Genomic DNA, 27,092 nt, shown 5'->3' with positions numbered 1-27,092 from the left:
TTCTCAATTAGAATTATGATGGTTCTATTTCAAAAACACAACTTACCTAATTTTATCAAAAGAAATTTATTTGTATACTTTTCTGTTGTTGTATTTTTTTTTTTTGAAAATATTTAAGCAATAAATTTATCATATCAATGTATGTAATTTTTTTCTAATAATTTTTAATAAGAAATCTTATATTTAAAGGTTTTGACAAATCTTTGCATTAAGAAACATATAAATGAGAAAGGATATGGGCTTGTGTTTTGAGAAAATTATTTCTTCAAAATAAAAATAAGAATAGGATACTTTATGATTAACGCCCAGCATTTTAAAACAAAAACAACTAAATGAATAAAATTTAGAAATATTGTACATATCTCGAAATAAAATTCATTCTAATTATTAAATTTAATTACTTTTATTGATGTTAAATTTGGATAACCGTCAATGAGTAAATTCAATTAATGTTCTAACTCGTCTTGTCTAAGTAGTTAATTAAATTAATATGGTGTCAGAAGATGAGCCTAAACATAAAACATCAAAAATAAGTTTATCAATATAGTTTTGTAAAATATTTTTTAGATTTTAAAATATAAACCAAAAGACATTAAAAATCTTTTAGAACGGAAACAAAAAAATACAAATAGTTACAAAATTTATTCCGCATTACTTACTATAGTTTATCGGGCAAACCGTCACGTGGCAAGCAAGTCACCACGTGGACAGCGACTTGCCTATTTGGTATACAAATCACCAGCCAAATGGCAACTTGGTCTGATTTATTAAAAAAAATAACTTTCATTTTATATAATTTAATATAAATAAATGTTATTTTTAAAATCAATACTCATTGAGCACATTGCACTCTGACTAGTGAATAACAAAAGGGGTCTCTTTAGTTTTGTGTTATTAGACATTAGAATTATTAGATGTTCGTGTTCTTTGTCGAATAGTATGTATTTGATCCAATATTATTGTATTTAAAATGTCATTACTTCCAGAATGTAACACTGATGTTGTCAGATCCCAAGTCCTGAATGAGAAAAATGTTAGGTTGCATTGTGTAGTTGACATCCAACATAAAACTTTCTGAATAATCATGATATAAATCCTTTAATACATTGTGTAAATATTAGGGCATTCCCTGTAAGCGACGTGCTATTTGGTCTGAATACAATATACACGGGTCGTTGCACTGACGCCCGGGTGTAGTGTTAAATAGGCAAGGGTTCTCACATCATGGACGAATTTAGGCAAAGAAGCCAGTCCATTAAACTAAAATTTGGTTTGGAACTTTAAATATAGGTTCTCTTACAAGAAAATTAATGAAATTAATATATATTATGATTTATAGGAAAATGAATATTCTATGCATTCATGAAACTAAATAAGTTTGAGAAAAAGCTAAGAAGATTGATAGTTTAGGATTTAAACTATAATTTTTTTGTATGAATTGTACTAGATATATGTATGTGTGATTATAGATAAGAGTTTAAAGGATAAGGATGTAAAAATTAATAGAATTAAAGATAAAATTATAGTTTTAAAGATTGTTGTTAATACTAAGATTATTAATATTATAAGTGCTTATGCTTCTTAAGTAAATTTGGATATATATTCAAAATTAAAATTTTGAAATGACTTAGAAAAACTAATACAAAAGATACCTTTTGAAGAAAGAGTTTTTATTGTAGGAGATTTAAATGGACATGTTGAAAGAGAGAGGATTTTAAAAACATTCATGGTGGCTATGGGTATGGAGTAACTAATGAAGGTCGTAAGATCATATTAGATTTCTCTTTAGCATATGAATTTGTAATTGGAAGCTAATATTATGTAGAAAAAATTAACTAGTGATATTAAAAATGTTGCAGAAGATGTGCTTAGAGTATCAACAGAAAAACTTCTAATAGTAAAAATAGTTGGTGGTAGAATTAAAATGTGCAAGAAAATATAAAAAATAGAAATATTTGTTATAAAAATTAGTTTGTGTAAAAATTTTGATAATAGGAAAAAATATAAAGAGACCCGTAAGAAGTCTAAGAAAGCAATATGCGAGACAAATATTTTAACTTTTAATAATTTATATAATATATTAGATACTATATATATATAAATGACGAAAGAAATATATATATATATATAAGTTAGCTAGCCAAACAAAGAGATATGAGTAGTAAAGATTTAGTTCAAGTGAAGTGTATTAAGGATGAATATCAAAAAGTATTTTTCTTATAAGAGGATATTCAACAAAGATGAATGATATATTTTGCTAAACTTTTTAATAAATATTGTGAGAATGCGATTGACTTTAGTGACCTTAGCATCCTAAATAAAAATAAAGAATTTTGTTACTAACGGCATATTAGTAAAACCAAAGTCAGAGAGGCTTTAAAAAAAATAAAGTGTGAAAAACTACTGGACCTTATGATATTCGAATAGAGGTGTGAAAATGCTTAGAAGATGAAGAAATCTCTTTGCTTACTAAAATTTTTAATAATATTTTGAAAACTAAAAGATGTTAGATGATAGGAGAATGAGTGCATTGATTATCATTTTTAAGAATAAAGGTGATGCACTAGATTGTGAAAATTGTAGAGGAAATAAGTTAATGTGTCATACTTTAAAACTAATGGGAAAAGTTATAGAGCATATAGGTTGCAGCATGATATTAATGTTTCTCAAAATCAATTTGAATTCATCCTAGGTAGGTCAACTATGGAAGCTATATATTTATTGAGAGGTTTGATGAAGAAGTATAGAGAGAATAAGGAGGATCCATATATGATATTTAATGATTTTGAGAAAGCAAATGATAAAATTTTTAGAGAAGTGCAATGGAGAGTTTTAGAAAAGAAAGTTGTTAATAATGCTTATGCTCAAGTTATTAAGGATATGTACGCAGGAGCTTGTTTCATGTGTTCAAACACAATGTGGTTTGACCAAGTATTTTTCTATTTCGGTTGGATTAAATTAAGGATCAAACTTAAGCTCATATCTTTTTTTCTTTAGTCATGGATGCTCTCACTAGACATTTGCAAGATGTTGTACTCTATTATATGCTTTTTGTTGATTATATTCTTCTTGTTCATAAGACCAGAGAGGGAATTGAAGATAAACATGAATTATAGATGTTAACCTTATAGTTTAAAGGCTTTCATTTTAATAGATCCAAAACTGAATATATATAGTATAATTTAAGTAATAATACATCTAGTAGGGGGATTGTGACTTTAAGCGATCAAGCCATTAATAAAAGTACATGTTTTAGATATCTTAGGTCTATTGCTTAAAATGATGGTGAAATAGATGGGGATATTATTAGTAGAATTCAAGTTGGATGTTTGAAATAGAGAAATGCATCGGGCTTGCTATGTGATAGAAAATCCCCCCTAAAACTTAAAGAAAAACTCTATAATATGGTGTTGAGAGCTACAATGCTTTATGGTGCAGAATGTTGTCCATTAAAAGAAAAATATAATATAAAGTGTTAAGTGTTGCAGAAATAAGGATGCTCAGGAGGATGAGTGCCTTTACTCTTCGAGGCAGGAAATGAAATGAGAGTAAATACGTAAAAAAGTTGGAGGAGCTCCAGTTGAAGATAAGATTAGAGAGAGTCGTCTTAGATTGTTTGGCGCCAAATGTTAGCTCCAAATGTTAGAAAAATAGATGTATTAGATTTGAATTATGTTAAGAAAGGTAGAGGTAGATGTTAGCTCAAGAAAAACAGAGTGTTGGCATGAATCCCGCTTTACAGACATAGGATTCAATTTCCCTTAAGTCATATTGTAGTTAACCAGATTTCCCCTGATGGTAGGTTAAGGTTTAGTTAGATCTGTATCCTTACTTCCAATGAGTGTAAGGACTCAGCTAATTATCCCTCTTAAGACGTAAGAGAGAACTTTCGATTATGGATGAATAATTTTAAATGTTTTAGTCTTAGTTGTCGAAGGAAATAGAGGTAAACCCAATCAAGATCTCATGGTTTCGTCATTTTGGGTATACCGTAGGTTTTAGTCTATTAAAACTAACGATCATTGACCATAGTATCTAGGGAATCTGATTAGTAGTCATGGATTGCTTCCTCTCAGGGATCTCAAATAAACTGAGGTGGTTAAATTTAAGTTCTAGTTTTATTGGTATTTTAGAGTTTACACCTATTAATACCCAGAAGTTAGTTTGTTTTGGGATTTATAACTTCGTTTAGGAGTTACCAAGAAGTTTGAATTGTAGCGGGTCTTACGGCTTCTCCTAGAAGTAGCCCGGGTGTTTGAATTTGGGTCGGGACATGACTTCCATTAAAAGTAAATCGCAAAGCGGGTCTTACGATTTCTATTAGAAGTAGCCCATTTGTGAGTCTTATAACCTAGCCCTGTAGGCCAAGCTATCAATAGGTTTTAAATTTGATTGTTTGGGTTTTAGGGTTATTACAAACAATTTTTCTAACATTTGGGTCTTACGACTTCACTTAGAAGTTATCAGGTTATTTGTATAAAATATGTGTTACTGCTTCCCTTTGGAAATAGCCTATTGGTGGACCTTACAACCTAGCCCTATAGGTTAAGCTGCACATTAGTTTTGAATTTTATTAACAAATCTTATGGCTCACTTAGAAGTTGATTATAAATTTGTTGCTTCCCTTTGGAAGTAAGATATTTATTTGTTTTAAGGTAATTAGATTTTACCTGTAGGTACATTAGTTTATAGCTTTTTGCTAGCTTGACACTAGACCTTTAGCTTTCAGGTATTTATTAGTCTAACACTAGTGTTTTTCCAACAGTAGTCCATTCCTTTCATTTAATGCCGTAGTTTTTTTATTTCAGTACAGCAGTTTAGTTTTTAATACCATGCTTTTCATTTAGTTAATTTATTTCAATTAATTACCTCATTATTAATTAAATCTAACGAATTAATTAATTAAAATTAAATTTTAATTGATTAATTTTTTATTAATTAATTTAATTTGTTTTAAAATTAATCAATTTTAATTAACCAATTTTATTTTAATGAATTAAATTTAATCAATTTATTAACCAAATTAAATTTAATCAATTTATTAACCGAATTAATCAATTAAAACTCAAATTGAATTGCTCTCCAATTTAGTAGTTTTCTAAGGCGATTTTAATAGCCTCCCAGCATCCCATCCCAGCAGGGGAGCTCGGGACGGCACTTGTCGTTAATTTCGTCTCGGCAAGATCTAAGATTAACAACGCGATGTATTTTTTTTTTAAATCGTCCCAATCGAATCTAAGATTGATGGTGCGAAGTCTTAGATTTGAGATCATCTGACCGAATCTAAAATCAATGGAGCGAGATCTTGAATTTGAAATCGACCGGGCTGGATCTAAGATCGATGGCTCGAGTTCTAGGATTTGAAATCATCCCAGTAAGATCTAAGATCTATGACACAATGTCTTAGATTTGAAATCATCCCAGCTGGATCTAAAATCGACGGCACGAGTCTTCGAATACCAATTATTTTTTAACCTTATTATTTTATTTATAAAACATCTCTCTGCTTTGCTTTTATATTGTCTAATGGGCATTATACAAGAGAATAGATAAATGAACTCTTCGACGCTATACAATTAAATTTAAAAATTTATGTCGAGAGTATAAATATGCATGTATTAAAACATTTAAGTGTTATTGTATACACTCACGAAGATGGTGCAGGCATAGGAAGTGACACATGAGCGATCGGGTTCATATACGAAGTTTGCTTGAATTGGCGTAGGCAACATGTAGAGAGGTGTCGGGTGGCCTTGTGTCGTGTGGGACTGGAGGAAAGCCCAGGGAGGCTTCCGCACAGGAACGGTTGTATCTGTGAGTGGGAGGCAAAGCTTGCAGACGGGAAGTCGGCTCACAGGAGCGGGCAGATCGATGTTGTGGGAGTCAGAGGGCACACGCGGGCTACAGGCCCACTACTTAGGTCATTTGTGCGACTAGGCTGGGTGTTCATGGACTGAGATATTCGGTCGGAGTTTGGTTGTGGATTAGGAGTGAGTTCATTATTGGAAGTGGGCTTGCAATTGGACTGAGAAGCAAATGACTTAGAGTGTGAGAAGGAGAAAGCAAATGTGTTGCAATCCAGGATCCCTAATATGTGATTTTGATGATGACAAATAGTTTTAACTAAATTATTACTTTCTTGAATATTTTAGATGTTATTTTTGTCAACGAGCACTAACATTTCAAGTAAAATACATACCGCTCAAAACTGCTGAAGACACAAGACTGGATAAAATAGGATGTAAAAGAATCTATAATTTGTATTATTTTTTCATTTCTTGAGTCTGACCACAAAAGAATGTATACAAATTAGGTGACTAAACACACACATAGGGAGAGATTTTTTTAAAATAAATTTTTTAAAGATAAATGTATTGTTCTATTTTTGTTCGTGCTATATGATTTGTTATCTGAGAATAGACTTAATAACTACTTAAAAGATTAGTTTATGTGAACTAATCGTAATGTACGACCTTAATCGTACCGTATGATTTATTTTTTGAATTTTGAGTTTTGAACTATTCATATTGTACGATTACAATCATACTGTACGATCATTTGAAATCTTGTTAAAATTAACCCCCATAATTAGGCAATTAAATCGTGGTTAATTAATGATTTCTGATTTGTACTGTATGATCCTTATTGTACTGTACGAAGAACAGAGACAGAATTTGGTCGTCCCATAGATCGTATCGGACGGAACCACGATTTTTATTCTAATCGTATGAAACAATATTAATATCGTATTGAACGAACTGCTTGAAATTAACTAACCACACTGTACGAAGTATACAATATGGGATGATTAACAGAGACGGCTTTCGGTCGTCCCAGGATTCATCTCGTATGAATAAAGGAAATATAATAGATCATACTTGACGATCTCTAAATCGTACTGTACTATATGCTAAAAAATAATGAAATGTTCATTCGCCTTCGTACTGGACGGGACTAGTTTTGAACTGATCGTATTATATGAAATTGGATCGTACAGTATGAACAGTGACGGCTAAGTTGAATTTTTAGGATTTCTTGAAGACTATTACAAAAGAAATTCTTTAACCTGTTTTTATATAGTGGTGAAGAGAGGAACGTGGCTAAGAAGGAAACTCTAAGAATGAGCTTTTGATGAAAATCAGGGTTTGTGAGAGGAAGGAGAAGGTGAGCTTGAGCGTGGGGGAGGAATGTGAGGAGAATCACATGGTTGCTCCGAGCTAGCTGCACGCTTGCTCCTCTTATGGCCTTAGTAAGACTTGTGGGAGCTCTCTAAGGAGAGAAGCTTCTTAGTAGGTCCTCGAGGTTCTTTGCCTTTTCCAGGAGGGAGAAAAAGGAGTCAAGGTTCTCTGCTTGTAAAAGGAGTTTTAATTCTCTGCCGCACCGAGTTTGTGGAAGAGAGGTTTATAAGGGCTACCCCGTCTTGCTGAGGGAGTAAAAGGAAAGTCACTTTGTATTAGTGCAATACTCGGAGTGGAGGAATCCGGGGAGTGGATATAAGTCAAGGTTTGACCAAATCACTATTAAATTTGGTGTGTTCGTTCTGATTTTACATTTTGCACTTTCATCTTAGCTAAAACTGCTTGATAAATTTCTAAGATCTATGTTCTGTAGTGATAATTAAAATTGCATCATCACGCTTTTTCAATGCATTTTTAATTTGTTAGCTTTCACATACAAAAATTAAAATTGCTTATTTCTAAGTTTTTTTAAAAATTCAAAAAATTAGTACTCTTACTTAGGATTATTTTTTAAAAGTACCAATCCACCCTCCTCTTGGGGTATCTCGTATTTTCAAGTGGTATCAAAGTGAGTATCAAAAATAGTGTTTTAGAAAACCTTAAGATAAACGATCAAAGACATATTTTGGTAATCGTAACACTACGATGGATTATTTACAACCCGTCCACCTTTATTTGAAAATATCACATTTGATTTCAAGAAAATTCGTATGTCCACATTTATGCAATCAATTGACTATAGAATTTGGCATATAATTCAAACTATTTATTCACTTCCATAGTATATTGTTAATGGTGTTAAAACTAATATTCCCTTTAATAAATGGAGCAATAATAATAGGGAACTTACATAGTTTTTTTTTTTTTTTTGAGAAGATGCATATAGCAATTTTATTAAAAAAATGAAATACAAAAGCTAAGTGATAACTATACTATCACTTTCCTCCTTTAATAAAGAAATAAAATGAGGAGGAATACTATCAGAAGATAAATCATCTCAAAAAAATATATAGACCGAGCAATGTTAGCACAACAATAGGCTAACTTATTACCATTTCAATTTACACAATAAAATAGGATTTGATTAAACTCTTTAAGAAAAGAGAAATCAATACCTTTGCCGAGATCCATTTTGAAGTATCCTTTATTTACCAAATTACAAATGAAATTGATAACATTGCAGTTATCACCTTCTATGATAATGCCTTTAGCTTCAAGCATCCATCTTTGTAAGAAGTTCTTCAAAGAAAGAATAGAATACAATTCCAATTGTGAAATATCCCAATGTAAGCACAAAGATCCATAAGCACATAGAAATCTTCTTTTATTGTCTCTAATAATTCCTCCAATTCCACCTTTATAATTGTTAGATAAAGAAGCATCAACATTGAGCTTGATCCATTCGGGAGGTGGAGGATACCAAAAAGAAGATAGCTTATTCAGCCGGTTAGTATCCCAAATATCTGAATAAATACCAAGCTTAAAGGAAGAAATGTCATAGCAAATAGAGTTGGCAGCAATGGACACAGTTCCATTCTCTTTATTTTCATGAATCAACCTATTCCTGCTTTTCCAAGTGAAGAATACAGCAGAGCAGTATAAATTCCCCAAAAAAGGATTTGAATTGGCCAGTCCACTCAACTTCTTGTAAGTTTCCTCCAGGTTACAATTAATAGACAGCTGAAACCCCCAAGAGATAAGTAGTTTTACAACTTTAATTAAGTATGCACATGTTGAAGTAACATGAGCAGTATCTTCAATACATAAACACCCTCTCGGGCATCCATTCCAATCCAAAATTCTTCTGTACAAGAGAAAATCATTAGTAGGAATAGCTCTTAAATTAACCTTCCACCAGAAAGTTTCCACCCGAGGCTGCAGGTGAAGCTTCTTAATCCACTTCCAATTGTCGTCTTCTTCAGAATTGATAAAACTATTCCTCATTATCAGAGCTGATGATGATTTATCCGAAAGTTTAAACAACAGTTCTAATTGATCTTCCTCATTATTAACATAAATTGGAATTTTGGTGATAATGTCCACTAACTGCTAACGAAAGACTTCCTTCAGTTTCTGGATATCCCATCCTTCTTCAGAAATAAACTGATTAAGAGTCATGAAGTTATGGTCCAAACAAGCAATGAAAGTAGGCCAATTTACAAATTTTGTCTAACATCCAGACATCTTCATACATATTAATGCTTGAACCATTAGAGATATTCCATCTCACCACATTTTTAAGATGAGTAGCTCCATTTAACAAAATTTTCCAAGTTGAAGAAGAAGAGCTATTAAAGCCATATTTCCAAATATCTTTACCATATTTGGAAATTAAGTTTTATATTAAGAAGAGTTGAAGGATTTTTTATGAAGTTCCACGCAAATTTAGCTCTCAAAGGGCCAACTCTTTGAGAAGAAGAAATAACTCCTTGGCCACCATACAATTTGGGTTTACAAATCACATCCCAAGCTACATAATGAAGGCCGAATTCCCCTCCTTGTTTTTGCCATAAGAAATCTCTTCCCATTTTATCAATATCATTTAAAACCCCCATGGGGACAAGAGAATGGGAAGAAACAAAAGTAGTGAGAGAAAAATAAACAGATTTAAGAAGAGTAAGTTTCCCGACAAAAGAAATAAATTTGTTACCCCACATATTCAACTTACTAGAAGCCTTTTCCAATAAGTGTTGAAAATCTGCAAAAACCAGCCTCCTCAAAGCTATCTTGATGACAAGATAGTTTATTTCATTCACCACTTTAAAGTTAAGAAATCTGGAAATAATCTTTTTCCTTCTTCTTCTAACAGCTTTCCCAAATAATAAAGCTGATTTTTGGTGATTAATAGATTGACCGGACCATCTTTCATAATTTTTCAGAATTTTCTTCACTTTCTTAGCACTTTTCATATTGGCATCTGAAAAAACATAATTTCATCTGCATACTGCAAATGATTAATCCTATCAGCATTAGTGGAGATCTTAATGCCAATATTCTTTCCTCTTTGAGAGAATGCATCCGATAGTAATTGAGAGCACGAGATAAAAAGATATGGAGACAAAGGACATCCTTGTCTAAACCCACTTTCTCCTTCAATCCAATCAGAGTTGTAACCATTCACCATAATAGAAAATTTCGGTTTTTGAATGCATTGCAAGAGCAAATTACTAAAGCCAGTAGGAAAACTGAAAATAGAAAGAACTTGCTTCAAAGTTGACCAACTCATGCTGTCATAAGCTTGTTCCATATCAATTTTAATAGCCATCATTCCCTTTTTTGCTTTAGAAAATTTAAATTTGTTGAAAATCTCTTGTGCAAGAAGAATATGGTTGGACAAAGACCGACCTTTAACAAAGGCCGCTTGTTCTTCAGATATGATTTTAGGGAAGAAAATTTTCATTCTATTCAACAACAATTTAGCCACAATCTTATAGATTGAAAGACAACGGCTAATGGGTCTATAATGAGTAGGATAAATCGGATTGTTATTCTTAGGAAGAAGAATAACTAAAGTCTTTTTTCAATCATCACACATACTTCCAGAATTAAAGAAAAGACTAATGGCATTCCACATATCAATCATAATAATCTGCCAATAAGATTTAATAAAGGTATAGGAAATACTATCCATTCCAGGTGAGATATTGGCTTCTAAATTGTTGATAACAAGATCCAATTCTTCTTTAGTAAATTCAGCTGACAGCAACTCTTTTTCTTCATTCCCCAGCACATAAGAAGGATTAGGCCAATTATTTAAATTGCAATGTCGGAACTTCCATTTTCCCTTGAAATACTGAAAGAAAGTTTGTTCAATCAATTTCTGATCTTCAACTAACAAACCATCAGAATTTTTGATTTGATGAATCCAATTCCCACTACGTCTAGCCGATGCATATGCTTGAAAAACTTTGTTTGAATCTCCTTCCTTAGCCCATTTAACCTTTGCTCTTTGTTTCCACCAAGTATTAAGCCTTCCAAAAGTTGAGTTAAACTCAAACACTTTAGATCTCAATAAAGCTAAATTAACTTCTGAAAGTCCACCATTAGCTGCCTCTCCATCCTGTAATTCAGAAATTTCCTTCTTAAGTTGTTCTTTCAAAGAGTTAAGTTCAATGTTTTTGGCTTTACTCCAGAAATAAACCGCCCTCATAGCTCTTTTAAATTTGAGATTAAGGAATTCAAAGGCATTCCCACCAGTTTTCTTGCTCCATGAGTTAGCCACAATCCTGTAAGCTGCAGGGAACGAAATCCATGTATCTTCAAACTTCATAAATTTATTTATTTTCACCTAATTGGAAGAAATACTAATTACTATCGGACTATGGTCCGAAGCAATTCTAGCAAGGTGACGAACCACCGGGATTTGGATAGTATCTAAAGCAGTAGAATTCAACAAACAACGGTCCAATCTTTCAAGGATGCGAGCTCCTCCATTCTTGTTATTACACCAAGTAAATTTAGGACCAATTGTCCCAACATCATGGAAATCACAGTGTTTCATAAAAGCACTCATATCTTGTGCACCTTGGCTTAACACAAACTACTTACCTCCCATTTTGTCATTTTGAGACAAAAGACAATTAAAATCCCCTCCTATGATAAAAGGGAGTTCAGTTTCTGAAAAAGAAGTCAAGTCTTTCCATAAAAGCCTTCTCCTGTACATGTCGTTGCTACCATAAACTGAAGCCTACTAACCATTTCTTCTTATCAGAAAGAATCAATTCGCTAATCACATATTGAGAAGAATACTTCAATACATTAAAAGAAGCAAATAAAGAGTTCCAAAGAATCATCATACCTCCAGAAAGACCAATAGAGGGAACTATAAAAAATTCCCAATTGTTGCCAATCAAATGTCCAACTTCTATTTTAGAAATAGAAGTGATTTTCGTTTCCAGTAATCCCACAAAAAAGATATCGAAGTCTTTAACAATCTCCTTCAAGTAATGGGAAGCTTCTTTCTTCCTGGCCCCCCTACAGTTCCAAAATGTTAATGAAGACATTTTGTATTAGAAATGGGATTGCTCCCTTTCCTAATTCTTCTGCTTGACTCCTCCTTATTGTTCTTCATCAAGAAATTATGATTACCCAAAGATTTAAGCTCCTTTTGAAGTTTAAACTTCAATTTAGAAGAATCACCTTCACTTTTGTTGGCTTCAATATTTGAATTCCTGTCAAGATTAGCAGAAATAATTTCACCCTCTTGCACCTCATTGCTAACAGGTAAAAATGGAGCCGTTTCCATCAACAAATCTTCTTCCAGGTTCTCAAGAATTCCAAATTTATTAGCAAATACTGTCCCATTAACAGCTATATCAGGACCAGAGCAATTTGATTCCAATTGTATATTGGTTGCATCAGCAGATTTTCCAGAGAACAAATTTACATCATTTTCCCTGCAGTTCACCATTCCAGATTCCACATCTACCGCTGCAGCAACAGGATTTTTAATGATAGGTTTATATATTTTGACAGTATTAGCCACCGGCTTATGAATGTTGTCAAATTTCCAACCTTTGTTCTTATTATCAAAGACTTTCTTCTTTTTCAAATTATCCACTAAAACCCAAGGACCATAAGTACAGTCTTCAACATTATCCTTGTTACCACCTGAATTCAATTTCTGTTGAATCATCATATTGTCTCGAGGAAGAGTATCTTTGGTAGACTTCTCATTACATGCCATCTTACACTTATTTTCCGAGTGTCCAATCATCCCACATTTGAAGCATAAAGTAGAAATTCTTTCATATTCTACTTTTTGAAAGAAACGGCCTTCAAGACCATCCACCCAAATTCCAAGAGGAAATTTTTTATCAAGAGGCATGCGCACACAAACTCTTGCATATTCCCTCTTATTCCATTGAAACATGTTGCCATCAATCCACAAGGGTGTACCAATCATCGATGCAATTCTTGCCACATTATCCTCATCCCAACAAAGCAAAGGTAGTTGAGGCATTCTAACCCAAATAGGAGAGGTTAGTCCCTTCAACGAAGAAGGTGAAAAAGATGAACTCCATTTATCGATTCCCACTATATGACCATTGACAAACCAAGGTCCACCTTCAAGTATTCTATCTACCGCCTCCAAAGATAGAAATGATCAAAGCACCCAACCAAGACCAAGAGTAGTTATTTGAAACTTTCCAAATTGTTGCCATTGTCGACGAAGTTCCGCAGCCACCACATAGAAAGGAACCTCTTTTCTGAAAACTTTGACCACCACAGAGAATTGCAAACTCTCAGCATTTGCTGACTTTGGATTCAATTAACTTCACAGCCACTCCATCATCTGATAGGAAATTCTGAACATTAGCGGGATTGATCTTAATGTTAGGCTTCTTATTCCAAGGAATAAAAATAGAGTTTCCAGCATCCACTATTTTGCAATTTTGAACATTGTTTAAACATCCATCTTCATTCACATTTCCACAAACAATTTCCAGGTTATCTTCCAACCCACTAGAAACAGGCTGGTTTAAAGCAGAGATTTTTGGAAAATTATTCCCAAATCTATTAACATAGATTTTCAAACCAGAGGCAGACGAATCATCTTTAACAATCTTATCCTTCGGAGAAGAAGGAAATAGATCTTCTTCCAAAATTTGTTTTCCCTTACCGCTTATAGGAGTGGAAACATTCACCGGAACAGAGGTTGGTTCGCAGATTTTCAACGGACGAAACTTATTCGAATTTGATTTGACAGTATAGTCTGAGCTCCGATCAACGATTGATCTCCGGCGACCATCAGTAGCCGCCGTCGCCTCATCCGGCATCACGGAAATCCCGCCAAACCAGCGAAAAACATAAATTTGAAATTTGAATGCTAAGTGTTTGAATTGTTTCTTTTATACTTTAAAATCCGAAGACTATTTGTGAGTTTCTACATGCACTATCGGTAAAGAGATTTGGGATAGGTTGTGTATCACCTATGAAGGAACCAATGAAGTGAAATAGTGTAAGCTAAACATTCTTTTGCATAATTATGAACTTTTTAGCATTACTATAAATTTTTTTGCATGAAACCTAGTGAGATTGTGTTTGAAATGTACACTAGGTTCATCAAGATAGTAACATCCTTGCATGCACTAGGTAGAGAATTATTTAATTCTGAAAAGGTCAATAAGATTTTGCGTTGTTAGCCTAGCTCTTATGATGTAAAAATAAATGCAATTACTGAATCAAAAGATTTAAATATTTACTATATTGACAATTTGCTTGGATTACTCATTGCCTACGAGCAAGGTTTGAGTCAAAGGCAAAATGATTCAGAAGAAAAGAAAAATGAGAGAACTGTGACACTAAAATCAAATGATTCTGACGGTAACAACTCTTCAGTAGATGAGGATGACAAAATAGCCTCAATGACGTGTCAGTTCAGGAGCTTTCTAAAAAGAAAACAAAAACGTCATCAAAACAACTGGAGCAAAGATAATGATACCAAATCTACTAAAATTTCATCTGATACAATTTGCATTGAGTGCAGGAAGGTAGGACACCTTCGAGTTTTCTACCCCAATTTAGAGACTCACCCGATCAAAGAAAATGGTGAAGATAAACCAAAGTACAAAAGGGGCAAACAAAAGACATAAAAAGCCTTTTCGACTGACTCTGCCTCAGAATTATCAGAAAAAGAAGTAGAGGATGAGGTAACAAATTTGTATCTAATGGCTAATGATAATCTTGATCAATCTGATTAAGATGAGGTATGTCAACTCTCATATGATGGAGTACTTATTATTTCTAAAAAAATTCATGATTCGTATAACAAGCTTAGAAAAATGCATGCTAGTCTTAATATTGAATTTTCTACTATGCAAAAAGAGCACGCTAGTTTAATCATCGAGCACTCTACTTTAGATAACGATTATATAACTTCATTAGATGAGTTTGATGCATTAAATAAGAAACATATTGATCTATCTGATCCATACAATTCCTTGAAACATCACATATTGAGCTAGAAAAAGCATTTAAGGATTTAGATGAACTTGCATTGCAATTAGATAGCAGTGAGCATGTATTAAAAGTGGAAGTGGCAAGCTATGAACATGCAAATAAATATTTACAAGCAAAAATTACTGCACTAGAAAGCAATAAACCACCACCTTCAATGGCTCAATGGTGCAACTCCTCAATACAGTATGCATCACATAAATCTAGAAAGAGGCATCATCACACACATAGGTTAGTGAACCAATTTCCTGGTGTTAGGTGTTACTCTTATAGCATGTTATGACACATAGCTCGCACTTGCACCATCCACCGTAGGACACATTTAGTGTGGAGGCCTAAATTGCATTCATCACAGTATAATATGCATACATCTCATTCATTCAACCATAAGGTGAAACCTGAACTCACTTGGGTTCCCAAATGTAACCTTTGAATGACATTATAGGGACGCTCTCACAAACGGCCTAGTGAGAGCATGTGGTACCTAGACAGTGGCTACTCGAGGCATATGATTGGTAATATGAAGCAGTTCATCACACTGGAGGCCAGGTCAAGAGGCACTGTGACATTAAGAGATAACACCACTAGGAAAATGGTAGGATCACATACAATTGGAAACTCTAAACACCTTATGATTGAAAAATATTCTATTAGTTAACGGTTTAAAGCATAATTTATTAAGTATTAGTCAACTATGCGATAAACACTTTGATATAAAATTTCTTTATAACAAATGCATGATTAGCCTAGATGATAAACTTGTGTAAGAAGGAAAACTAATGAACTTGAATTGTATTTAATACTCAAATTCCTTGTGTTTAAAAACAATAATAGATGATTATTGGCTATGACATAGGAGATTATGCCAGGCGAGTATGAAAACACTTAGGAATATAACTCAAAAAAATTTAGTTAGAGGCATAGCTAAATTAGACTTCACTAAGGATCACCTATGTGATGCATCCAACTAGAAAAATAAGCAAAATCATCATTTCATTCAATAAAAGATATCAACACCTCTAAGCCACTAGAAATTCTTTACATGGTCCTATTTAGACTAGTTAGCACAGTTAGCCTAAGAGAGAAGACTTACGGATTTGTGATAGTAAATAACTTCTTTAGATTCACTTGGGTAAGATTCTTAGCACATAAGATTAAGTCATTTGAGGAATTTAAAAAATTAAGATGTGAAATCTCAACAATACATAGTGATCATGGTGGAGAATTTGAAAATGATAGGTTTGAATCCTTTTGTCAAGAGTTAGGAATAGAACATAACTTCTTTGCCCCATAAGACCCCTCAGCAGAATAGAATAGCTAAGAGAAAAAACAAAACATTAGTTGAATCTTCTAGGGCAATGTTCGCTGAATACACTCTCCCCAGATATTTTTGGGCAGAAACAATAAATACTGTTTGTTATGTTTTAAATAGGGTGAATGTTAGATACAAACTTAATAAGACACCCTATGAACTTCTTAAGGATAGAACACCCAATTTTTCTCACTTATATGTTTTTAGATGTAAATGTTTTATCTTAATCAATGGTAAGTCACCCTTATGAAAATTTGATCCTAAATTTGATAAAGGTGTCTTTTTAGATTATTTATATGTAGAAAAAGCCTATAGAATCTTCAATAAGAAGATTTTAGTAGTAGAAGAGTCTATCTATGTAATACATGAGTAAGATCCTTGGCGCACAAGTTCGATACTGCTTCTGTCGCCGGGAAGAGGGTGGTGACCTACCAAAGGTTTGTGTTCTCTACCGAACCAACCAAGCACGACGTGGCTTTCTGTCTCACATTCCTAGAGCTAGGTCAGTTGTCAATTAGATAAGACCTCTGAACCTAAACCTGAAGAAGAAGAAGAAGTTGAGATCATTCAGGGGGTAGAAACTATTTCCATAGGAGATAGGGTAGAACCACAGGAGCATTTGCCTCGAGATTGGAGATATTTTCTAGTTATCCTAGAGAATTGATCTTAGGAAACCCATCTGAAGGTGTAAGAATTACACATGGACTTAAGAAGGATGTTAATCATTCTGTATTTATCTCGATAATTAAACCCACCAATATAGATAAAGCCTTAAAAGATGAATTCTGGATCCTAACAATGCAAGAAGAGTTAAACCAATTTATTAGGAATGATGTGTGGAAATTAATCAAGAGACCTAATGAGCAAAGTGTGATTGGAATAAAGTGGGTTTTCAAAAATAAGATGAATGACTCTGGAATAGTAGTTCGAAATAAGGCTAGATTAGTAGCTAATGGGTATAACCAAATTGAGGGAATATACTTGGAGGAAACCTTTGTCCAGTAGCTAAACTAGAAGCCATAAGAGTGTTGTTAGCCTTTGTCTACTACAAGGGTTTTAAATTATATCAAATGGACGTTAAGAGTGCCTTACTAAACGGGATAATCAAATATGATGTCTATGTTGAGCAAATCATATTTGAGAATTCACAATTTTCAAACCATGTTTTCAAATTAAAAAAGGCATTGTATGGGTTAAAGCAAGCACCTATAGCTTGATATTAAAGGTTGAGCACCATTCTTCTAGATAGAGGCTTTGTTAAGGGTAGCGTAGACATCACCCTCTTCCTAAAAAGGTTAGGAGATGAGATACTCATTATCTAGATTTATGTAGATGATATATTGTTTGGACTTTCAGATAAAAACCTATGTGATGAATTCTTAAAAATAATGAGTAACGAATTTAAAATGAACATGATTGAAGAACTTAATTATTTCCTTGGATTTTGTGTGAAATAGATAGATGATGGAACCTTCCTTAGCCAATCTAAGTACATCAGGGATATTCTGAAAAAATATGAAATGAACAATGTTAAGGCTATGAACACTCCAATGAGCTCAATTATTCAATTAGACAAAGATACAAATGAAAAATCAGTAGATAAAAAAAATATAGGGGAATAATTGGATCTCTTCTCTATTTGACTGCTAGTAGACCGGACATAATGTTTAGCGTATGTCTCTGTGCTAGATTTCAGGCTGACCCAAAAGAATTTCACTTAATTGCTATCAAGAGAATCCTTAGATACCTATCAAGAACTCCAAACTCATGAATATGATATTCTAGACATAGCACTACTTTTGAAATCATAGGATATTCAGACTTTGATTTTGCAGGATGTAGGGAAGATGGGAAAAGTACTTCTGGAATTGTCAGTTCATAAGACGATCATTAGTTTTTTGGTCCAATAGAAAATAAAATTCAGTAGCCCTTTCAACAGTTGAAGCAGAATATATAGCATTAGGGAGTTGTGTTGCTCAAGTTTTATGGTTAAAACAATAACTTGTAGATCTTAGACTACTTGTAGGAACTATCTCAATTCAGTGTGACAACACTAATGCAATCTGCATATCCAAAAATCCAATTCAACACTCCTGCACAAAGCATATAGACATTAGGCTTCACTTCATAAGAGATTATGTAGCCAAGGGAGATGTAGAGTTGCATCATATAGCTATAAGAGATAATTTGACAAATATATTCACAAAACCACTTGCCTATGACACCTTTAGCACCTTGAGGATAAAACTGGGTATTATAGATATTCATGCTTAATCCAAGAAAAATAAAAAATTAAAAATAAAATATATTCCATTTGCAAACAATCCGTCATATATGTTTTGAACTTACATATGTTTGTTCATGTACTCGTTTTAGTTTATTTGTTGTTGTTCATTAAATTAAACAAAAAATAGTTATTTTGTATGTTGTTTGTCGTTTATGTTAAAATTTAACAAATTTATAATTTTTCTTTGATTTAAGATGTTTCCTAATTAACACTGACCTTTCTTTATTAGATTTAAACGAGAATTTGAATTTTAATAGGACACAATGGAGAAAAAGGATTCATGTAGCCGACCCCACGTAGTGGGATAAAGGCTTGATGTTGTTGTTGTTGTTGTTGTTGTTAAGATGTTTCCTAATCATCACACACACATCTCATTCAATCATCAAAATTCTCAAGTTTTTGTTCCTATCGGACCGTACGATTCACAGTCGTACTGTATGATCTTCACAAATGCACAGATCACAGCCCTTTGTTTAATCAACGGTCCAGATTAGCTCACTGATATACACATCATATTGTACGAAACACTACTCGTAATGTCTGATCCACGTGTCACCAACCGTTAAGGAATTGAATTGTTTGGTATGAAATTATTGACATTTGTACTGTACAATACCTCCCTTCGTACGGTATGATACACGTGTCAAATTAGATATGGACGAATTCAATACGGTCAGTACGATAATAATTGCACTTCGTATTGTACGAACACTCGTTCGTGCTGTACGATACTTTTTGTCAAAGGTCGTACCGATGACTCCTTGGGACGAACGAAATTCCTTAAGATAGTCCAGTACGATATTGATTGTGCTGTATGATTTGACAATTTTTTCCGACAAATCGTCTAGATGAAATTACAGTTCTAGTCATACTGTATGAATGTCTTCGTATTGTTTGATTGGTCAAAAACTCTATAAATTGGAGGGTTTGTTTAATTAACTCACTTAACTTCTTTCAATCTCTCATCGTTTCAAACTTTTTATCCAATGGCCGGTGGAAGCAAATGCGGCAGACTAATCCAGGGGAGCTCCTCTCGTTGTTGTGACGATCGGTTTCTCTCCGTCGCAAATGAAGATGCCTATCATAAGTTCAAAAAGGCAAAGATCTCCCCATATCGCATGTTAAACTAACCAGCCTTGAACTTCGAGCTTATTAACCTTTTTACCCCCACCACTCTCCAGTTTCTTCTTACCATGACCTTCCCCTTCAACTCTGAGCTCCTATATGAGTTCCTAGCGAAACATATAATAAATTTAGAATGCTCGACCTTTACTTCATTTGTCTACAAACAAAATATAGAAATCACTAAGGAAGAGCTAGCAAAACACATAGGACTCTCTACCCAAGGGCCTTGTCCCAAATTTCTGATCTCAAAAGAGTTTGATTGGACTTCCGTTAATCTACTGCTTAAGAATGTGGCCTCAAACAACCACCTACTTCTTGTCCAATCTCTAACTCAAAATACCTATATCATCCATCACGTCCTTCGAACATCCATTATACCCAAAGATGGAGATCGATAGAACATAACCCCACTTATGTTTGTAGTCACTTATTTAATCATATCAAGAATCAAATTTGATGAAGCTCAAATGATTCTAGATTACGTCTATAACATGCCCATTATACGACATCCAGTGCCCGACATAAAAAAAATATTGCCATAGGACCTATCATGGGGTACATCCTTGACACCAAATACCAACTCAATTTCCTATTCCACCTGATAATCTTCCTATCTTTTATGCCTCATTGCATATTCATTTCCATCAGGGGCAAGAGCACACTGAGTCAGGTTTTTATGAAGAAGGGGACACTGCTCCTGAAGGAGGACCGCCACCACTAATACCACCACCTGCACCAGCCTACCCTGCCGACCCTCATGATGATATAGTTTAGCGGCTCGAGCGACTTAAAACTCGACTGGATTATCACATGGAGCAACAACAACGACAGCACGACAAAGATAAGCGATGGTTTATTGAACGATTTACCTTGATAAATCATCAGCTTACCTCCATCCATTCATTCTTCCAGCCACCACCTGATAAGAATCCAACTTTCGAGTAGTCTTTATTTCCTGTATTTTTTCCATGTTTTTGTATTGTTTTATTTCTTTGGTTGTGTGGTTCTCCACTTTTTGGTGATGTCAAAAGGGGGCGAAGATGACTGTTTCATTGATTGTATGTTTAATTTTTTTAATATAATTTTCTACTTATATTTTTTTGTATTCCTATATTGTCGTCTTAAAAAAATAAAAACAATTAAATAAATAAATTAAAGATTTTGTTTGTAGTCTCCCAAATTTTTAAAACTCATCATCTAGTGAGGGGAAGCTAAGGAAGAAATAACATTTATCTTGCCTATCAACTAACATTATTTGATATCATCAAAAAGGAGAAGATTGTTACAATTCAGGATCCTTAGTATGTCATTTTGATGATGACAAAAATTTTTTACTGAATTATTATTTTCTTCCTCAAATATTTTAGAAGCTATTTTTGTCTGTGAACACTAACATTTCAGATAAAATACCCACCGCTCAAGACTGCTGAAGACTCGAGACAGGTTAGAATAGGATGTGAAGGAGACTGTAATTTATATACTTTTATCATTTTTTTCATTTGTTGAGTCTGGCCACAAAAGAGTATATAAATTGGGTGACAATGCACACGCAGGGAGATTTTTTTAAAGACAAATCATACTATACAATTTTCCTTCGTATTGTACGATCTGTTAACTGAGAATAAGCTTAACGATTAGTTAAATGTTTAGTTTCTGTGAACTAATTATACTGTACGATTTTGATCGTACTATACGAATTATTTCGATCTGAAAATCTTAGCCGCCAGATTAATTTAAGTAAATTTTGAATTTTGTGTTTTGAACTATTCGTATTGTATGATTACAATCGTACTATACGATCATTTGAAATTTTGCTAAAATTAACCCCCATAACTTGGAAATTAAATCGTGATTAATTAATGATTTTCTAATTCTTAATGTACGATCCTTATCATACTGTACGAAGAACAGAGATGGAATTCAACCGTCCCATAGATCGTACCGGGCAAAACCACAATTTTTGTTCTAATCGTATGGTAAGATATTAATATCGTACTGGACGAACTTCTTGAAATTAACTAATCGTACTGTATGAAGTATATAGTACGGGATGATTAACAAAGGCGGCTTTTGGTCGTCTCAGAATTCATCTCGTACAAACAGAGAAAATATAATAGATCATACTGGACTATCTCTAGATCGTACCGTACAATATGTTATAAAATTGTGAAATGTTCATTCTCCTTTGCACTGGACGGGAGTTTTGAACTGATCGTACTATACGAATTGAGAAAGGAGAAAGTGAGCTTGAGCGTAAGGGAGGAGTGTGAGGGGAATCGCACGGATGCTCTGGGCTAGTTGCACGCTTGCTCTTCCTGCGACCTTGGTGTGTTTTGTGGGTGCTCTCTAAGGAGAGAGGCTTCTTAGTCGGCCCTCAAGGTTCTCTGCCTTCTGCAGGAGGGAGAAAAAGAAGTCAAGGTTCTCTGCCTATAAAAGGAGTTTTGGTTTTCTGTCACACCGGGTTGGTGAAAAAGAGATTTGTAAGGGCTTCTCCGCCTTGCTGAGGGAGCAAAAAAAGAATTACTTTGTGTTAATGCAATACTCATAGTGGAGGACTCCGAAGAGTGTACGTAGGTCAAGGTTTGATCGAACTAATATAAAATTTGGTGTGTTCGTTCTAATTTTGCTTTCTATTTTTACTTTTTGCACATCAACTTAGGCATAATTGCTTGATAAATTTCTGAGATTTATGTTCTTTGTGATAATTAAAATTGCATCATCACGTTTTTCAAGACATTTTTAATTTGTTAGCTTCCGCATAAAAAAATTAAAATTGCTTATTTCTAAATGTTATGAAAAATCCAAAAAATTAGTACTCTTGCTTAGGATTATTTTTAAAAGTACCAATTCACCCCCTCTTGGTGCATCTAGTACTTTCAAAATGTAAGTTTTCTTCAATTTTCTGTGATTTTATTGACTGAATCGCTAAGAGACAGTAATTGAAGTGAAGAATTGCATCATTTTGCGAGGTGGGGCCAAGGCGTATGATGCTGGTCGATTACTTCGTGGAGAGAAACATATGTTTGATTTTCCCCTATTTTAAATCAATAGCAGACCTAAAAAGACTTTGTTAGAAAATATTAGAAATGACCTTTCTTTATTAGATTTAAATGAGAACATGACAATGGAGAAAAAGGATTCATGTAGCCAATCCCACGGTGGGAAGGATGGATGTTATTGTTGTTTTTGTTGTTATACTTCTAGGAATGTAAATGATGAACTATTGAGATGTTTGAACATCTCAATATATCGAATAATTTTTTTAGGACACTTAGATATTACTAAATTAGAAAGTAACAATCATTTATAAATTTGTCATTCAGAAAAGTTATCAGACCAAACATCGAACATCTCTTAATAAAATAACATAAGATTGAGATATTAGCGAACCAAACAAACTTAATTCTTACTGTTTTTCTTTTCCTATCCATATTCATCTACTGCTCTGTTAGAAATACGTATTACACAGCATCTACACAAAAGTTTGCATACCTTCTTAGAGGCAAGAATATCAGCCCGCTTGCGGCAGAGAACGCAACTAAATAACATACCAAAAAAGTTCATCAATATTCTGCTTAAAATTTGCAAACAAAATGTTATACACTCTGGTTTTCAATTTAATTAGGAGAGAAGTTTACAAAGATGTCATCACTTACCCGAAATGGCGAGCAAATGCAACAACCGCTTTCCTATCTCTCCACAAATCAAAAATCGGAATAGCTTTTCCCATTAAATCATAAACCTCTACTTTCTCCAAAGAACTTGTAATATCCTCGTCACTAGCGGTGGATGCAATACCTGCACAACATTATATTCCCGATAAAACCCGTGGTTTCAATTGAAATCCTCTGCATAAAATTCTTAGGACGCGGAGAAATCGTAGCTGCATAAACAAAAAAATAATGACCAGGGAAAAACCACCCAAGATAATTAAATGAATAAAGTGAATCAGAATCAGTTTCTTCCCTGGATTTCCTTTATCTATGTATATGATGAAGAGCGCGAGAAGGAACAGCTGGATGTTACCAGAAGAACTAACGGTGGAAGGAATTGGAGAGAGGAATCGGGAGAAGCGGCAGCTCTTCTTGGTATGGTAAGTAGAGACAATCATAGTGGGATAGCAAGAGTTCCTCGGATGAGCAGAAGCGCTCGGCCGGATTAGGGGTAGCCGGGGAGCGGTCAAAGGAGTGGTGATAGCAAGGTTCATCGCCATTGCCCGGTTGGAAGTGGACGGTGTTCAGGCTCGAGAAAGGAATGCGAATATGGGTGTAAACAATCTGATTTGGGCTGGAGCTTAATTAATTAATGAGTTTGAGCTCTAATTTTATTTTATGAGTTTGAGTCTTATGAGCTGGTTTATGTGCAGACTCGTTTATTATTAAAAAAATGATTATAAGTTGAATAATTATTATAATAAAATGATAAAATGAATGAGAAATCATAAGAACAAAAATAAAGAAATTTTTAATATAAAGGATATAATTTTAAAATATTTTTAACAATTTTATATTTAAAATCCAAAATTTTAATATATTTTAAGTATAATTTATATTAATAATTTGTAAATGAGTCTACTCACAAGCTTACGAGTCGAGTAGGGGCTAGGTCAAACATGACTCATTAGCTCATCGAGTTTAGCTCATGAGTAATTTATCGAGCCGAGCTCGAGTCGGCTCACAAGTCGACTTGACTCACTTACCTAGATTCGAATGCATAAAACTTGGCCAAGAAGAACCGACACCATTAGGGCACAGAGCCTTTAACTTCTTGAAAATATATATCTAAAATCTTTATTCGGATCCACATAACTCTTTTTTTAATGATGAATAATTTTTTTAAGTCATCATAATAAATTTTGTTCCCAACAACATCCAATCAAAGATTAACAACATATATGATAAAAAAATTCGGTCCATGATTGCATATTATTCCATGTGAAGGGTCATAAGTGGGTATGGATAGATGTTCTTCTAACTTCTCACCAAACTATTTGAAAGAACTGACTTCTCCAATATGGGTTAGAATGTCACACCTTTTGTTGATGTGTTAGGATGAAGAAAATGTTATTAGAATTGCATCCATGTTAGGGACCCGAATGTGGATTGACGGAAATATGTTTTAATGGGGGCGGAGGGAATTTGCCAGAGTATGTGTACGAATGGCTATCGATGAGCAATTTCCATTGGGAGTCTGAATTGATGGACCTAATGGTCATTTTTTTCAAAAAGTTGAATACCAAAAAATTTCTACATTTTGTTTTAAATGTGGGAAGTTAGGCCATCTCATTAATGATTGTAAGGTGAAGGATAATGTTCAAACTGTTGAAGATCCAAAGGTTTCTGTTGGAGGAGTCTCAGTTGAAATGTTTCCAATTGAAGGCAATGCTTCGTATGGTCCTTGGGTTCACGTGAATCATAAAGGTAGAAGGAGATTCAATTCAGCAGGGAAGATATTTATTCAATCTAATGCTGAAATCAAGTCAGTCATGCTAAGAAAGTTCCTGTGTATGTCAAGAAATCTCAAGCAGAAGTTTTAAATCATACAGTTAATATCTCAGTTGGAAATGAAAAGGAAATTGATGCCCAACCAGAAGTTGAAAATCATATTGTTGCTGCTCCGGATGAAGTTCTGTCAGAGGCTGAGGCTTGGAGATGAAGGAGCAATTAGTTTCCTCGAAGGTGTTTGATCAGGGCACGTAATTGCTAACTCTGATTCTACCAAGGTCAATAATATGTTTAATAGTCTTCAAAATTGCTATGATGAAGAAGTTATTGTAAATGTGGAACCAACTCGTCCTTTGGTTCCGGTTGAAGAGATAGAAGAGGGGGAGGTTATTGAAGATATCATTAAACCTACACTTTCAGGTAACATAAAGATGGGTGCTTCCAATGGAGGGGAGAAAGGGAAGCTTTTGAAAGAGCTTAATTCTTTGGGAAAATCTAATATTCTCTAGCATAACATAAAAGGTGGCATGTTATCTAGAGGTAGGAAAGGGAGTAGTCCCAATTCTTATCTTTAAATGTCTTCTATCGCCTTTTGGAATTATAGAGAGGCTAGGAAGAGTGAAGCCTCTCATTATTTGAAGGAGTTTGTGAAAGATTTTGATATCTTTTTCATTGGGCTTGTAGAAACTAAGATATCTACTATAGATACTTTTGAATGTAATAAATTGATTGGCAGCAATTGGTATTTTTTTCTTTTTCCCTCAAATGGCTTATCTGGAAGAATTTTGGTATGTTGGAGAAAGGATTTAGCTTCCTTTTCGGTTTTAGAAGCTTCATCCCAAGTTGTTATAGGGGAAGTTCAAATTTTCTATAAAGGAGCGTGGATTATCTCTTCAGTTTATGCTAGTAGAGATCCTCTTGGAAGAAGAAGCTTATGGAGTAAATTAGAAATGCCTTCTAATTTTAATCTTCCCTCTATTGTGGGAGGTGACTTCAATTGCATTTTATTTCAAGATGAGAAAAGAGGGGGGAAGAAATTCTCTCTATCACAAGGAGCTCAAGACATGAGTTTGTTTATGAACTCATGTAAATTTCATGATTTGAAGAGTATTGGTCCAAAGAATACTTTGTGCAATAATAAAAAGGGTGGGGCACATATATTGGAGAGTTTGGATCGGTGTCTTGTTAACACGACTGCTTTGGAGATTCTTAAAACCACTTATGTTCGTCATCTTGCTAGAATAGCTTCGGATCACTGTCCTATTAATATTCTTCCTACCAATATGCGGAAAAATAAGTTTTTAAAATATGAAAAAATATGGTCTTTATTTGCTACTTCAGCAGCTATTGTTTCTAATTCTTGGGTAAAAACTGTTCATGGTGATGAAGCTAACGTATTGAATTTGAAGTTTAAAAGAGCTTTGAGAACTCTTTTTTTTTTTTGGAGATCGAAGCATCAAAGTCTTGCTGCCTTGAAGGATGAACTGAAGGACATTTTAGAACTACAGAATGAAGAAGCCGAACTAGGCGGGTTACCAGAAAAAATTGCAGTTGCTCAAATCCAAAGTTCATGAACTGAATAGTACTCTTGGACGCCTTAACACATGGTGGAGACAAAGGGCGAAGGTGAAGTGGTTTGTGGATGGAGACTCCAACTCTAAGTTCTTCCATGCTTTTGCTTCTGGTAGAGGTAATGTTAATTGGATACATCAGATAAAAATTTGTCA

The 27,092-nt window shown here is 33.9% G+C and overlaps 1 protein-coding gene across 3 annotated transcripts in view; it reads right to left on the bottom strand.

Annotated features, from left to right (window-relative positions):
* The window catches only part of LOC110102394 (thioredoxin-like protein AAED1, chloroplastic), a 64,393-nt gene extending 40,177 nt beyond the window's left edge, over positions 1-24,216 (bottom strand). For 2 of the 3 annotated variants that reach the window (XM_020830724.1, XM_020830723.1), the window contains exons 1-3: positions 23,948-24,216; positions 23,578-23,719; positions 23,414-23,459 (exon numbers count right to left, since the gene is read on the bottom strand). In XM_020830724.1, the coding sequence (XP_020686383.1) occupies positions 23,414-23,459; positions 23,578-23,719; positions 23,948-24,134 (375 nt within the window). In that variant the 5' untranslated portion in view covers positions 24,135-24,216. The remainder of the gene's footprint in view (positions 1-23,413; positions 23,460-23,577; positions 23,720-23,947) is intronic. The other variant, XM_020830722.1, reaches the window with a different exon arrangement.
* Positions 24,217-27,092: the final 2,876 nt, after the last annotated feature.

Source organism: Dendrobium catenatum, unplaced genomic scaffold, assembly GCF_001605985.2.
Source record: "Dendrobium catenatum unplaced genomic scaffold, ASM160598v2 fragScaff_scaffold_1722, whole genome shotgun sequence".
NCBI classification, from domain to species: domain Eukaryota; kingdom Viridiplantae; phylum Streptophyta; class Magnoliopsida; order Asparagales; family Orchidaceae; genus Dendrobium; species Dendrobium catenatum.
This window is presented reverse-complemented; position numbering and strand designations above follow the sequence as displayed.